At 40.5% G+C, this 14,800-nt stretch overlaps 1 protein-coding gene across 1 annotated transcript in view; it reads right to left on the bottom strand.

The window, feature by feature from the left end:
* Positions 1 to 8,072: 8,072 nt before the first annotated feature.
* The window catches only part of SPOCK1 (sparc/osteonectin, cwcv and kazal-like domains proteoglycan (testican) 1), a 336,259-nt gene continuing 329,531 nt past the window's right edge, over positions 8,073 to 14,800 (bottom strand). The window contains exons 9-10 of the mRNA XM_010844619.1: positions 11,968 to 12,105; positions 8,073 to 11,536 (exon numbers count right to left, since the gene is read on the bottom strand). Coding sequence (XP_010842921.1) covers positions 11,346 to 11,536; positions 11,968 to 12,105 — 329 coding nt within the window. The 3' untranslated portion in view covers positions 8,073 to 11,345. The remainder of the gene's footprint in view (positions 11,537 to 11,967; positions 12,106 to 14,800) is intronic.

Below are 14,800 nucleotides of genomic sequence, written 5' to 3'. Positions count from 1 at the left end.
AGATTTGAAATCGCTCAACTGGAATTCCATCACCTCCACTAGCTTTGTTCATAGTGATGCTTTCTAAGGCCCACTTGACTTCACATTCCAGGATGTCTGGCTCTAGGTGAGTGATCACACCATCGTGATTATCTGGGTCATGAAGATCTTTTTTGTACATTTCTTCTATGTATTCTTGTCACCTCTTCTTAATATCTTCTGCTTCTGTTAGGTCCATACCATTTCTGTCCTTTATCAAGCCCATCTTTGCATGAAATGTTCCCTTGGTATCTCTGATTTTCTTGAAGATATCTCTAGTCTTTCCCATTCTGTTGTTTTCCTCTATTTCTTTGCATTGATCGCTGAGGAAAGCTTTCTTATCTCTCCTTGCTATTCTTTGGAACTCTGCATTCAGATGCTTATATCTTTCCTTTTCTCCTTTGCTTTTTGCTTCTCTTCTTTTCACAGCTATTTGTAAAGCCTCCTCAGACAGCCATTTTGCTTTTTTGCATTTCTTTTCCATGAGGATAGTCTTGATCTGTCTCCTGTACAATGTCATGAATCTCCGTCCATAGTTCATCAGGCACTCTATCAGATCTAGGCCCTTAAATCTATTTCTCACTTCCACTGTATAATCATAAGGGATTTGATTTAGGTCATACCTGAATGGTCTAGTGGTTTTCCCTACTTTCTTCAATTTAAGTCTGAATTTGGCAATAAGGAGTTCATGATCTGAGCCACAGTCAGCTCCTGGTCTTGTTTTTGCTGACTGTATAGAGCTTCTCCATCTTTGGTTGCAAAGAATATAATCAATCTTATTTCAGTGTTGACCATCTGGTGATGTCCATGTGTACAGTCTTCTCTTGTGTTGTTGGAAGAGGGTTTTTGTTATGACTAGTGTATTTTCTTGGCAAAACACTATTAGCCTTTTCCCTGCTTCATTCCATACTCCAAAGCCAAATTTGCCTGTTACTCTAGGTGTTTCTTGACTTCCGACTTTTGAATTCCAGTCCCCTATAATGAATAGGACATCTTTTAGGGGTGTTAGTTCCAAAAGGTCTTATAGGTCTTCATAGAACCATACAACTTCAGCTTCTTCAGTGTTACTGGTTGGGGCATAGGCTTGGATTACTGTGATACTGAATGGTTTGCCTTGGAAACGAACAGAGATCGTTCTGTCGTTTTTGAGATTGCATCCAAGTACTGCATTTCGGACTCTTTTGTTGACCATGATGGCTACTCCATTTCTTCTAAGGGATTCCTGCCCACAGTAGTAGATATAATGGTCATCTGAGTTTAATTCACCCATTCCAGTCCATTTCAGTTCGCTGATTCCTAGAATGTCGACGTTCACTCTTGCCATCTCTTGTTTGACCACTTCCAATTTTCCTGTATTCATGGACCTAACATTCCAGGTTCCTATGCAATATTGCTCTTTACAGCATCAGACCTTGCCTCTATCACCAGTCACATCTACAACTGGGTATTGTTTTTGCTTTGGCTCCATCCCTTCATTCTTTCTGGAGTTATTTCTCCACTGATCTCCAGTAAAATATTGGGCACCTACCGACCTGGGGAGTTCCTCTTTCAGTATCCTATCATTTTGCTTTTTCATACTGTTCATGGGGTTCTCAAGGCAAGAATACTGAAGTGGTTTGCCATTCCCATCTCCAGTGGACCACATTCTGTCAGACCTCTCCACCATGACCCGTCCATCTTGGGTGCCCCCATACGGCATGGCTTAGTTTCATTGAGTTAGACAAGGCTGTGATCTGTGCAATCAGATTGGCTAGTTTTCTGTGATTATGGTTTGTTGCATATGTGTCTTTAATTGTTATATCTTTTTGGTGAATTGACCCTTTTATACCTAATACTATTCTTTGTCTCTTGTTAGAGTTTTTGACTTAAAGTCAATTTTGTCTGATATTTGTATAGCCCCTCTTTGTCTCTTTTAAATACTGCTTTCATGAAATACCGTTTCCCATCCTTTCAATTTCAAACTATTTTTGCCCTTTATCTAAAGTGAGTCTGTTATAGACAACATACAGATGAATCGTGTTTTTTTTTTCTTTAATCCATTCTGCTAGTCTATGCCTTTTGACTGATGAATTTAATCCATTTACACTTAAATTATTGATAGAGAAAGACTTACTTTTGACATTTTGCTGTTTCTTTTCTGAATGTTTTGTAGCTTTTTTGTCCCTTATTTCTTCCACTGTAGTTTTCTTTGGGTTTAGTTCATTGTTATTTCCTTTTTTGAAACTCTATGAATATTTTATTTGTGATTACTATATGCCTTACATATCACATCCTAAAATTATAAAATTATTTTAAATTGATAATAACTGAAATTCACTTGCTTACAAAGTTTACCCTTTTATAGCTTCTTCCCTCCCCCTTTTCTCATTCATATTGCAAATTACATCCTTTTATATTGTGTACCCATTTATATAGATTTATAATGATTTTTATATATTTGTCTTTTAAACTGCTAAAAACCAAAATTACAGCAATACTTTTAAAAACTGTTTGACCATGCATTTACCTTTTACCTGAGAGTTTTTGTTTTGAGTTACCATCTAGCTTCCTTTCATTTCCACGTGAAGGACTTAGAATTGATGCTTTTGAACTGTGGTGGTGAAGACTCTTGAGAGTCCCTTGGACTGCAAGGAGATCCAACCAGTCCATTCTGAAGGAGATCAGCCCTGGGATTTCTTTGGAAGGAATGATGCTAAAGCTGAAACTCCAGTACTTTGGCCACCTCATGCGAAGAGTTGACTCATTGGAAAAGACTCTGATGCTGGGAGGGATTGGGGGCAGGAGGAGAAGGGGACAACAGAGGATGAGATGGATGGATGGCATCACCAACTCGATGGACGTGAGTTTGAGTAAACTCCAGGGGTTGGTGATGGACAGGGAGGCCTGGTGCGCTGCAATTCATGGAGTCACAAAGAGTCGGACACAACTGAGCAACTGAACTGAACTGATAGGACAGGTTTAGTGGTAATAAATTCCTTCAGCTTTGGTTTCTCTGAGAGTATCTTAATTTTTTTGAAAGATATTTTTACTTATAGGGTTCTTTGTTGCTATGTTTTGTTTTGTTTTTTTTCTTTCATCAGTTAAAATAATTTCATTCCACATCTTCTGGCCTCCAGGGTTTCTTGCTGGGAAATTGGATGGTAGTCTTACAGAGGTTAATATGTATATGATGAGTCACTGTTCTCTTATTGTTTTTAAGATTCTCTTTCCATAGTTTATGATGTGTCTTGGTGTGTCTCTTGGTGTGTGGATTTACCCTAAATTTATCCATTTAGCTGCTTGGATGTGTAAATTCATGTCTTTCCTTAAATTTAGGACATTTTCACCTATTATTTTTTCAAATGATCTCTCCAGTCCTTTTTCTCTTATCCTTTGGAGATTTATATAATGTATATACTGGTCTACTTTATGGGATTTCATAAATCTCTTAGGCTCTGTTCACTTTGTTTTTTTCCTACTCCTCAGACTTGATGACATCAAATGTCCTGATTTGATATTTTTCACTAATTTTTTTTCTTATGACTGCTCAAATCTGCTGTCAAACCTTTCCATTGAAATTTTGTATTCAGTGCTATTTTTCAGCATCAGAAATTCTATTTTTAATGGGATTTTAATATTTTAAAAAATATTTTTAATAGAATTTTTGTCTTCGTTCATATTCTTATGTTGTTCTCTTATCATTTTCCTGGGTTTCATTAGTTTTTTGTTCATGTTTTCTTTTAGTATTTTGAATATATTTATAACAGTTGTTTTAAAGTCCATATGCTTCTTCAGGGATAATTTCTGCTACTTTATTTTGTTCCTTTGAATGGGGCATGTTTTCCTGGTAGTTTGTGTACCTTATATAAAATAGGGCATTTAAAAAACATCCACCTTTCTCAGACTTTGCATACCAGTCCTGTACCAGAGAAGTCTTTCAGTAATTAACTGGTCTGATCTGAAGCTTGAGATCAGTCCAGGGTGAAAGTGTAAGCTTTTCTCATGTGTCTTGGCTGAGCATGCGTTTTGCCTGGGCCTGTGGGCAGCCTTTTTTGACTCTTCTATGTACACTGTGTGCTAAGTTGCTTCAGTCTTGTCCGACTCTGTGCGACCCCATGGACTGTAGCCTGCCAGGCTTCTCTGTTGATGGGATTCTCTAAGCAAGAATACTGGAGTTAGTTGGCACGCACTTTTCCAGGGGATCTTTCCCACCCAAGAATCGAACTCATATCTCTCACTCAGTTACTTTAAAAGTCTTAATTTCCCAAAGAGTCTACTTCAGCTTCTCTTCAGAGCCTTAGATGGCCTATTGTACTCCTTTACCCATACTCTTCTGTCCCAGGCATCTGCAGGTCTGTAGTACTCTGCAGCCTTCATGAGCAGTGCTAGCTGCCTCTCCCTACCTGAGCTTTGAGGTAGGCATAACAGAGCCCTGTCCTTTAGAAAGCCCCCAGATATTAACTGGTTAGGATATTGCAAAAAAGGTATTTTTTGTTCCCTCTGGTTCATGGGATAGAATTAGGAACTTTGCTGCCACCTCCTCCAGATTAAGACCATTTGTACTGGGGAAGCAGTGTGTTCAGGGCAAGTAAAACACCATGGAATTTACTACCATTATGAATGTGGGTTTTTATTGATTAGGTGTTCACTTGGTTGTTGTAGACTGTAATGACTTAATAGAGTTCTATATAAGGTTATCTTAGACCGTTTTGGGTTGGTTTTGATGTCTCTGTGGAGGAATGATGACTTAGAGCTTCTTAGTCGACAATTTGTTTTATCTCTGGCTTTTGAAGGGAGAATTATACATTGCAGTTACCAAGCACTGGTTTGCAGATACACACAAGGTTCTAGAGAAAAGGGGAGGAGTGCTTGGTAATTCTTAGAGTAGTTGGAAGGGTTGCTAGAGGAGTAATAATTGATCTGAGACTCCTAGGCTGTTCTGGTAAAGAAATTATCAGGAACACAAACAGAAGCTTGAGAATGGTGGAGGTGCTTGGGGAAAAAATTAGAATTCAAACAGTGAGGAATGCAAGGAGACCAAGAGGTACAAAGGGATCAGTTACAAACGAGTGTATTTGCCAAGCCAAGTAATTTAGATTTGGTCCTGACAGTGATGAGAAACCTTGAGAATTAAGTAGAGCAGTGACATGATCAGATTTGCCTTTGAGAATAAATTACTCTGGCAGCAGCAGCATATAGAATGTATTAGAGCTGGTAAAGAATAAAGCATGGTCACTGGTTTAAAAATTTCTAAGACAGCTGAGAAAGACGATGGTGGTAAGAACCATGATGGTGGTGAGATAGAGAGGAAGAGATATTTAGAAAGAACTGACAGAATTTTGTGACTTAGTACAGATTGGGAGCTGGGGAGAGAGGTGTAGATGGTGCCATTCTTGAAGCCCAGGAGTATAAGAGGAGAAATCTGAAGAGGAAGAAGCTAGTGAATTATTTTGAAATCATACAAGACATAGTATATTGTTTTCATGATAAAAAACAAAAATGAAACATAGATGAGGCTGATCAGACCAAATCCCAGTCTTTTCCTCAGAGGTTACCACTGCTACCAGCTTGGTGTGTATCCTTTCAGAGTCTGTGTATTTTTATATCTACTTGGAAAAAGTGGATAGTGTCACCTTATAGGTATCTAACTTATGTATTTCATACTCTATTATCACTTGACTTTTTCTTCATACAACAGATGTTTTAGAATTTCTAAGTCAGTGTGTATGAATTACTTTGTTATTTTTGACTGCTGTATAATATTCCAGAGCATAAAGTTGCCCAGTATGTCCACTGATACTTAGTTTTGTATCAAATTTCCTGTCCTAACAGATGATGTAATAATGGATATACATACATTCAATGTATATCTTTGTGAATTAGTTTGATTTTTTTTTCCTCTAGGAGTAATTTCTGAGAAGTGGAATTATTCAGTCTTAGGATATTTACTCTTACTTTTATGGCTATTTCCAAACTGCTCTCCAGTGGCTGATCTGACTGCGCAGTGTCAGAGAGTGTTCCTTATACTACATTCTCAACAACATGTGACATGATCATGATTTTTCTCTGAGTGAAACTGAGAGATCATTGCTTTAATTTATATTTCTCTGATCATGAGTGAGGTTAGGCATGGTTTCTTTGCCATCTGTGTGTCTTCTATGGCTCACTTGCTTTTATCTTTCCCCATTAGTCTGTTGAATTATATTTTTCTTATGGATTCGTAGACGTTAAAACATTTTATGTCCCAATCCTTCATCTGTTTTATGTCCTCAATATCTTCTTTAGTCTTCTGTTTATCTTTTAAATTTGTTCATGATGTGCTATTAATTTTGATGGAGGAAAATTTATCAATCTATTCCTTTATGGCTCATGTTTGCTAGGAATTGTTTTTTTGTTTGTTTTTTAAAAACCTTTCTGACTCCTATTGTCAATGGATACTTACTCTATATTTCAGTCTATCATTTTGATGTTTTAAGGTTTGAAATTGAGGGGTTAGTGGGAAATTTGAGTAGAATGATCTAAATTCCAGGTGTTTTTGTTTTTTCAAAATGGAGCAGAGTCAAAAGCTGCACTTGAAACATAGATTGGGGCTTTTCCGAGTGGAGGAAGTTGGTTGAAAACACTGATGTAGATAAGGCTGCTTAGAGAAAGCATGTAGAGTTGAAGAGAAATGGGCTGAGAACACAGATGAGAGGAACACCTGTATGAGCAGAACTGGCTGAACAAAAGGATATACAGGAGACCTATCCTATGTACAGGATATACAGGAACAGCCAGAGAGGTAGGATTAAATTCAGGGATTGATGGATATGGGAAATCAAGAAAGGCACGTTTTGACAAGGCTGGAGTAGACCTTGGTGTCAACCGTGATATCCATCAACCCATACTGTAGCAGTTATTTGTCTTTTTCAAGGAGGCAACTGTACGGAGAAGGACCCTCGAGGTCTTATTCACTTCTATATTCCTAGCACTGAATGTGGTGCCTGCCCATAATGGCATTCACTCATCAAACACATATTAATCTATAGATCTATAAATCTCCTAATTAATCCATATACATCTAGTTGAATGAATAAATTTTGAAATCTTCCCCTTTTCTTAAATCAGTTTATCGAAGTAAATCTCACAACCAACCCAGAATTTTGAGAGGTGCTGGGACCTTTTCACTCACACTATATAATTAGTATTCCTTTGGTCCTGGCCTTTTTAACAGACCGAGGTGGATTCCATGAAGGCACAACTTGAGACGTGGGGCTTGACTATAAATCTGCTGTTACGAGGAATTTCAGGAGTGTCCGCCAATGCCAGCTACTCTTTAGTGTACCCTGTACCTACCCCAGAGGCTTCATATTGACCACTGTTCTCCTGACATTAGTTATTTTGTGGATTTATGAAGCACCTTTCCGTGAACTGTGAATCTCTGAATTGTCTGTAAAATATGGTCCATTGGGTAAAGGATTAGAATTATTCATAAGATAGTTTCTACCTCAGTTGGTGCTGAAATTACTCACTCAGGGTATAATTAAGTCATAGATACATTGGCCTTCATGTGGCTAAGGAGGAAAGGAAATAATTTCTGTTCTGATTGGGTGTTTTCTGATGTTTGACAAGCATATGGTGTGTTAATCCATGAACTGAGGAAAACTCAGAGTCCCTGTGAAGTTTTTTGGTTTTTGTTTCTTTTCTCCCAAGAGAATTGGAGAAGACCTGACTAGGGAGGGAAGGAATAAGAACTGAAAAAGCTTAAGGTTGTAAACAGGATGACAGCAATGAAATCTGATGGATAAGGACGAAGTAACAAAGTTGCAGCTTGAGAAAGAAGAAAGCAAAAAGGGGGACTGAATACTAAGATTCTAGGCTGAGCGGGCACAGGGCTTGGGTGTGCCAGGGTGTTCTGAGAGGGTCAGGACAGGCTGCACCCCCTCGTGGTTGGCTCCCCCGGCGTACAGAAGCCTTAAGAGAGAGCCTTGCATTTAGTTACCCCCTTGACTTGCCCAACCCTTCCACAGAGATGATGTACGAACGTGGCCTGGTGAGCACACGTGCAAGCTAACAAAGTACAAATGCGCAGACACTGCAGACAAATTAAAATTTATTGAGACAAACAAATGCACCTACTCAGGACTACAGTTAAGCATTTACTATTAACCAAAAGAGTCGTGTTCACATTCCAGATAAGTCTACATGGGAAAGCATTCAGAATTTACTAGGTTTTTCTACTTCACTATTTCATCCACAATAGGGGCAACAAACTTGACACTCAGGAGTTGGTGGGCTCTCATTACATTGCTACACATGGAACAGAGACAGAAACAGTGACTCTGAGAAAAAGGTATAAAAAGACCAAAACCACCCACTGTAGAAAGGGCTCTTGGATGTTACTGTACAGTGTGGTCAAGGTTAAAAACAAAACTGTAGATGGCATCCTGGGAAGAGGAGAGGGGCAGACCTGGACAGACACGTTGTCATTCAGTGCTGGGTGTGGGAAGATGGGCATAAAGGAGGAAGAACTGGTTCAGTAGGAAGGTATTCCCTTCCTTGCCTACAACATGCCTAGAATGTTGGCAGAAACAAAAAGACACTAATGTGGTAGACAACTAACCACTGTGGAATAAAATTCTGGGGCTTAACTTAGATGCTAAGGAAATGGTATCAAATAAAAGAACCATTTATAGAATAAGAATAAACCCATTCACTAAGGAGGTTCCAAAAATGAGTCATTGAAGTTTCAACTCCATACCTGTCTCCAATAAGGGGATGATTATCACAGTACTATATTTTTAATCAAAATTTTGATGGATGCTTTGTCACTATCTAAAGGACTCCTGCCAAAAAAAGAAAAGAAAAAATTCTTCTAAAGACTAAGTAACTAAAAAATCACATCTTTAGTACTTACGCAAAGTATCTTTGAAAAAAACTAATGCTGTCTTACCAAAGTGAGGCATGAAAAGTGGCATTAATGTTGTTCCATTGATTTTGGGTTCCAGTCTTAGGAGGGCTTTTTATTTAATATTTTAATGAATCAAAATATCTTCTTGGAATATCTCTGAAAATGAGCATCTCATTACCTTCCTGGGAATTGACTAGTGAGCACTCTTCTCCATCATTAAGTTAATGCTAAGGATCTTTAAGTGTCATCTTAATTTGACACTTGTCATAAGATAATTAGGCAAATTAAAATCAGTGGTTCACTCTGTTCCTAGAAGTTTCTCTAAGTGAAACCAATTTGTCGATTTTAATTTGTTCTCTTGTGTATTTTTCTAAGCTCAGAGGAGACAATAACAATGGTTTTCTCTGATGGCCTAGACTGAGATTTTTTAACATGTCTCGATTCTTTTATATACGTGATTATAATTTAGCTGCAATTAAGCACCTGTTTTTATAAATTATCATCTCAGAGTTTTGTTCAAGTGAGAAAAAAAACTGAAACAGAAGTGATGGAGTTGAGATCCCAATACAGAGCTTGCCCACGGTCACCTGACACCTAGGGTCCTGGCTGTTCTCATGTCTTTCAGGCTGAACAAGTTCAGTGTATCAAGTAAGTTCATGTCCCATCTGAGCCAACTCCAGGGATAAGGCAAGTGGGCCTGGCCAACGCAGGGATTTGAAAATAGTAGTTTGAGGTGGGCTGGTAAAGTAGAAACAAATGGTCAGTTTGGGGTAGGGTTGGTCAGCTGCCACTATAATCCTAGTTTGGCTGAATATATTTTTTGCCTGAGTTTGTGTGCTCTCCTTGTGGACTGGCTGGAGTGCAGGAAGGGAAGAAAAACAAATGTGGGCCACAGAGCCTTGCTAGGTGGCTGGTGAGGAAGGTGACAACCAGGTGGGGCAGGAGCTTAAGGCCCATACTGAACTAAATGGGGCCACTTGGAAGACTACTCTTTGGTACTTGTATCAGGAGAAATCCTAAAGATTGCAGAGATGATGACCCTACCAAATTTGGAGATGGATTCTAATCAGGAGTTGACTTAGGGCAAAGAAATGCAATGGTGAAGGGCTTTCTTCATGAGTCCCTTGACACATGTATGGGGGAGGGGATGAGTACAGGATTAGCTCTTAAAAAAATCCCACCCTGGCTTCCCATGTGCTGTCATAAAGTTCTTTCTGGGCCTCCATCTGAGATTCTTTACAAATGTTAAGTGATCAAAGAAAATCTGTAGAGCTTTTGTAGCCTCATCATGATGTGTGGATAGAGAGGGGCAAAACTGAAAGATTGAGTTAAGGATGCAAAATTTTCTTCTGCTAAGGAACAGCAAGGAGACTGTCTTCTTAGAGAACGGGGGATATGTGTACATGCCTTACAAAAAGCCCTTGAGTAGGTAGGGGAGAGAGGGGCCTGCCACAGACAGGACTGCCACAGCCCAAAGCGGGGTTGGAGCTGAAATGAGAGCAATGGCTTGTGAAGCTGCCCACGTGGGAGTCTCATGGCTTCTGCAAGGAAAGCGATTTAGGCAGACAGAGGCTTATCCAAATCAAAGAGGCTTCCAGTAGCTCTGCTGCCGCAGATGGAAGCAGCCTCCTCAGCCTGTAGGCTACAAGTGCCAACTGGTAGTGCAAAAAAAAGGACTTTGATACAGATTTGCTATTCCAGAAATGACGATCCAGGTCTAGACAAGCTGACAAATGTGTAATTGTTTTTCAAATAAGTTTTTTAATAGATACCCAACTCCCCCCGCCCCTTTTTTTTCCAGAGTGGTGTGTACAGTGTCTTCTGTATATACTTACCTATTTATGCACGTACAGACAGAAGTATCCAGATACCTTTTTTAATAAAATCAATTCCCCAAAGGGACTCTTGACTGAATTAAGGCTGTCATTTGTAGGAAGCCAGATCGAGTGAAGTGAAAAACTGATTTGTAATAATAGACACAGGGATGGCGGGGGGTGGGTTGGGCAGGGGGGAAAAGGTACAGTGTGGTGTGTTTTCCACAACATCTACAGGACACAAGAAAAGCACTTAGACACGGTAAGGCCGGGAACCATGCTGTAATAACCACCCGTGTGGGTGACTGGAAAGGGTCTTTGACATTTAGAGGGTGGGGGCTCCCTGCACTGTCAGAATCCCACATACATCACATGCTTGTTGTAAAAAAACTCACAGAAGGGAAGGAGGCTCTCATTCGGCCAGCCATTCCCCTAAAAAACAAAGCACAACACCCTTCTTCCCACATGCCGTATGCAAAATCAGCATAATCTGGGAACAAGGAGTTGTCTTCCAAAACCCTAGCTTGGGTGGAGAGTGCGACGATGGAGAAGAGGCTGTGTGCTGTGGAGTCTTAGAGACAAATGCAGGAACGGGAAGTGACTTGCAATTCTGTGCAGACCTCGTGTCCTCCTCCGTGTGGGGACTACCATATGTACCCGACCTCATCCTCTTTGTCGTCGTCCTCATCCTCATCATCCTCTGTCACCGCCCGGGCATGCACCCGCGGCTTCCCCAGTCTGTCCTTGGGTCCCAGGTCCTGCTCATCCTCCAGGTCATCCAGCAGAACCACAGAGCCACCGCTGCCAAAATCCCCCGAGGTCTCCTGCTCCTCCTCTGAAAGGAGGGAGAAGAGATGGGAGGTAAGTTTCTGCTATGCCTCACAACCTCCTTAGCTATAAGGCAAAACCATGCAGTTTACCTTCTGAACATGGGAGCATCCCCATCTACTTGGTAGGGACCACAAGCTTTAGTCTGTTAAAAGCTCCAGAATTCTAGGGAGGTTTATCTTGAGAGTCACTCTTGGCTTGCAGCCACTCCCTGTCAAAAACTGCTATCCAGTTCAATGGTCATGGTGAGCTCCTCCCACTCAGAAAACTAGCTATGCATCATCTCATGTGATTCCAGGTTTACTATATCTTGTTTGTCAACTTGCTCACTGTAGACCACAGTGACTTCCTGAGATTCTTCTGCCCAAATCTTCATACAGTGAGTACCTACGAGTCTCTAGAGGTCACTGAGGGGCAGGTGGAGAAGGCCTTACTCACCACAGTTCACAGCGCCCTGTTTCCTGGAGCCGGCTAGCTCATTGCCGTATTTATCCACACACCAGCATTGCCCCGTGCTGCCATGGCACTGTGTGGCTTTGTAATAGCCCTCCTCATTACACCGAGGGATGAATGCTCCTGGGGGAACAAAAGGTACAACTTGAATCAGAAAGTCAAAATTGCTCAGTTGTGTCTGACTCTTTGTGACCCCATGGGCTATACAGTCCATGGACTTCTCTAGGCCAGAATACTGGAGTGGATAGCCTTTCCCTTCTCCAGGGGATCTTCCCAACCCAGGGATCGAACCCAGGTCTCCCTCATTGCAGGCAGATTCTTTACCAGCTGAGCCACAAAGGAAGCCCAAGAATACTGGAATGGGTAGCCTATCCCTTCTCTAGTGGATCTTCCTGGCCCAGGAATCATACCTGGGTCTCCTGCATTACAGGCAGATTCTTTACAAACTGAGCTTGAATCAGAGAAGTGCACAGATAGAGTCAATGCCTTCTAAGACAGACAACTTCTGTAGAAAAACATCTACTTCTGCTTTATGGATTATGCCAAAGCCTTTGACTATGTAGATCACAACAAACTGTGGAAAATTCAAAACCAGACTACTGTACCTGCCTATTGAGAAATCTGTATGCAGGTCAAGAAGCAACGGTTAGAACTGGACATGGAACAACAGACTGGTTCCAAATCAGGAAAGGAGTATGTCAAGGCTGTATATTATCACCCTGCTTATTTAACTTATATGCAGAGTACATCATGAGAAATGCCAGGCTGGATGAAGCACAAGTTGGAATCAAGATTGTTGGGAGAAACATCAAGAACCTCAGAAACAGAGATGACACCACCCTTCTGGCAGAAAGAGGAGAGGAACTAAACAGCCTCTTGATGAAAGAGGACAGTGAAAAAGCTGGCTTAAAACTCAATATTCAAAAAACAAAGATCATGGCATCGGGTCCCATCACTTCATGGCAAATAGATGGGGAAACAATGGAAACAGTGAGAGATTTTATTTTCTTGGGCTCCAAAACCACAGCAGATGGTGACTGCAGCCATGAAATTAAAAGATGCTTGCTCCTTGGAAGAAAAGCTATGACCAACCTAGACAGCATATTAAAAAGCAGAGACATTACTTTGCCGACAAAGGTCCATCTAGTCAAAGCTATGGTTTTTACAGTAGTCATGTATGGATGTAAGTTGAACTAAAAAGAAAGCTGAACACCAAAGAATTGATGCTTTTGAACTGTGGTGTTGGAGAAGACTCTTGAGGGTCCCTTGGACTGCAAGGAGATCCAACCAGTCGAGCCTAAAGGAAATCAGTCCTGAATATTCACTAGAAGGACTGATGCTGAAGCTGAAACTCCAGTATTTTAGCCACTTGATGTGAGAAACTGACTCATTGGAAAAGACCCTGATGCTGGGAAAGATTGAAGGCAGGAGGAGAAGGGGATGACAGAGGATGAGATGTTTGGATGGCATCACTGACTTGATGGACATGAGTTTGAACAAGCTCCAGGAGTTGGTGATGGACAGGGAAGCATGGTGTGTTGTAGTCTATGGGGTCTCAAAGAGTCAGACACGACTGAGTGACAACTGAAGACAGACAAGAGGGCTCACACATCAGTCAGTATTTGCTGTTGAGCCAGCAAGAAAGAATGGCATGCTTCATAATAACCTAGTCAAGGTTTCAGGGGCCTAGGACTTACTCAAGGTTAGACAGGATTCCTTCTTTGATCATGAGTTCTACTTTTCCCTGTGGTTCTACTCTTACTTTTATTTCAGAATTTTCCCAAATTTTACTGAAATATAATCGACATATAATTGGCATGGTCTTCCCAGCTGGTGCTAATAGTAAAGAATCCGCCTGCCAATACAGAAGACACAAGAGACCTGGGTTCGACCCCTAAGTCAGGAAGATCCCTTGGAGGAGAAAATGGCAATCCACTCCAGTATTCTTGCCTGGGAAATTCCATGGACAGAGGAGCCTGGCAGGCTACAGTCCATGGGGCTGCATGGATTTGGACACGACTGAGCAACTGAGCACACACACACATAATTGACATATAGCACTGTAGAAGATTAAGGTGTACAGAATAATGGTTTGACTTATATACTGTGAAATGATAACCATAATAAATTTTGGTTACATCCAACATCTCATATAGAAAAAAAGTTTTTTTCCTTGTGAGCACTCTCAGAATTTACTCTCTCAACACTGTCATATCTACTATACTACAGTGTTAAATATTGAAGATACATAACACAATATCTATAGTTATTTATCTCTTAACTGGAAGTTTGTACCTTTTGACCACCTTCATTCAATTCTCCCACTGTCAATACCCTGCCTGTGTTTACCACCAGTTTCATCTATTAATATTTCTTCATGAGTTTGTTTCAAGATTAGAGATACAAATGACCATATGCAGAGTTGGACACGACTGAAGCGACTTAGTAGCAGTAGCAGCAGCAGCAGACCATATGGTATTTTCTTTCTGACTCATTTCACTTAGGATAATGCCCTCAACATCTATCCATGTTGTCGAAATTGGCAGGGTTTCCTTTCTTTCTTATGGATGAATGATATACTGTTATACACATATACTCACACACACACACACACATACACACACACACCCATGCATACACTTCTTTATCCATTCATCCATTGAAGAACACTTAGGTTGTCTTCGTATCTTGGCCAATGTGAACACGAGTGTGCAGATTTCTCTTTAGTATATTCATTTCCTTTGGATATATCCCCAGAAGTGAATTTCTGGATCATATGCTGCTGCTGCTAAGTCATTTCAGTCCTGTCTGACTCTGT

The sequence above is a fragment of the Bison bison genome, unplaced genomic scaffold (genome assembly GCF_000754665.1).
Source record: "Bison bison bison isolate TAMUID 2011002044 unplaced genomic scaffold, Bison_UMD1.0 scf7180017864203, whole genome shotgun sequence".
NCBI classification, from domain to species: Eukaryota; Metazoa; Chordata; class Mammalia; order Artiodactyla; family Bovidae; genus Bison; species Bison bison.
This window is presented reverse-complemented; position numbering and strand designations above follow the sequence as displayed.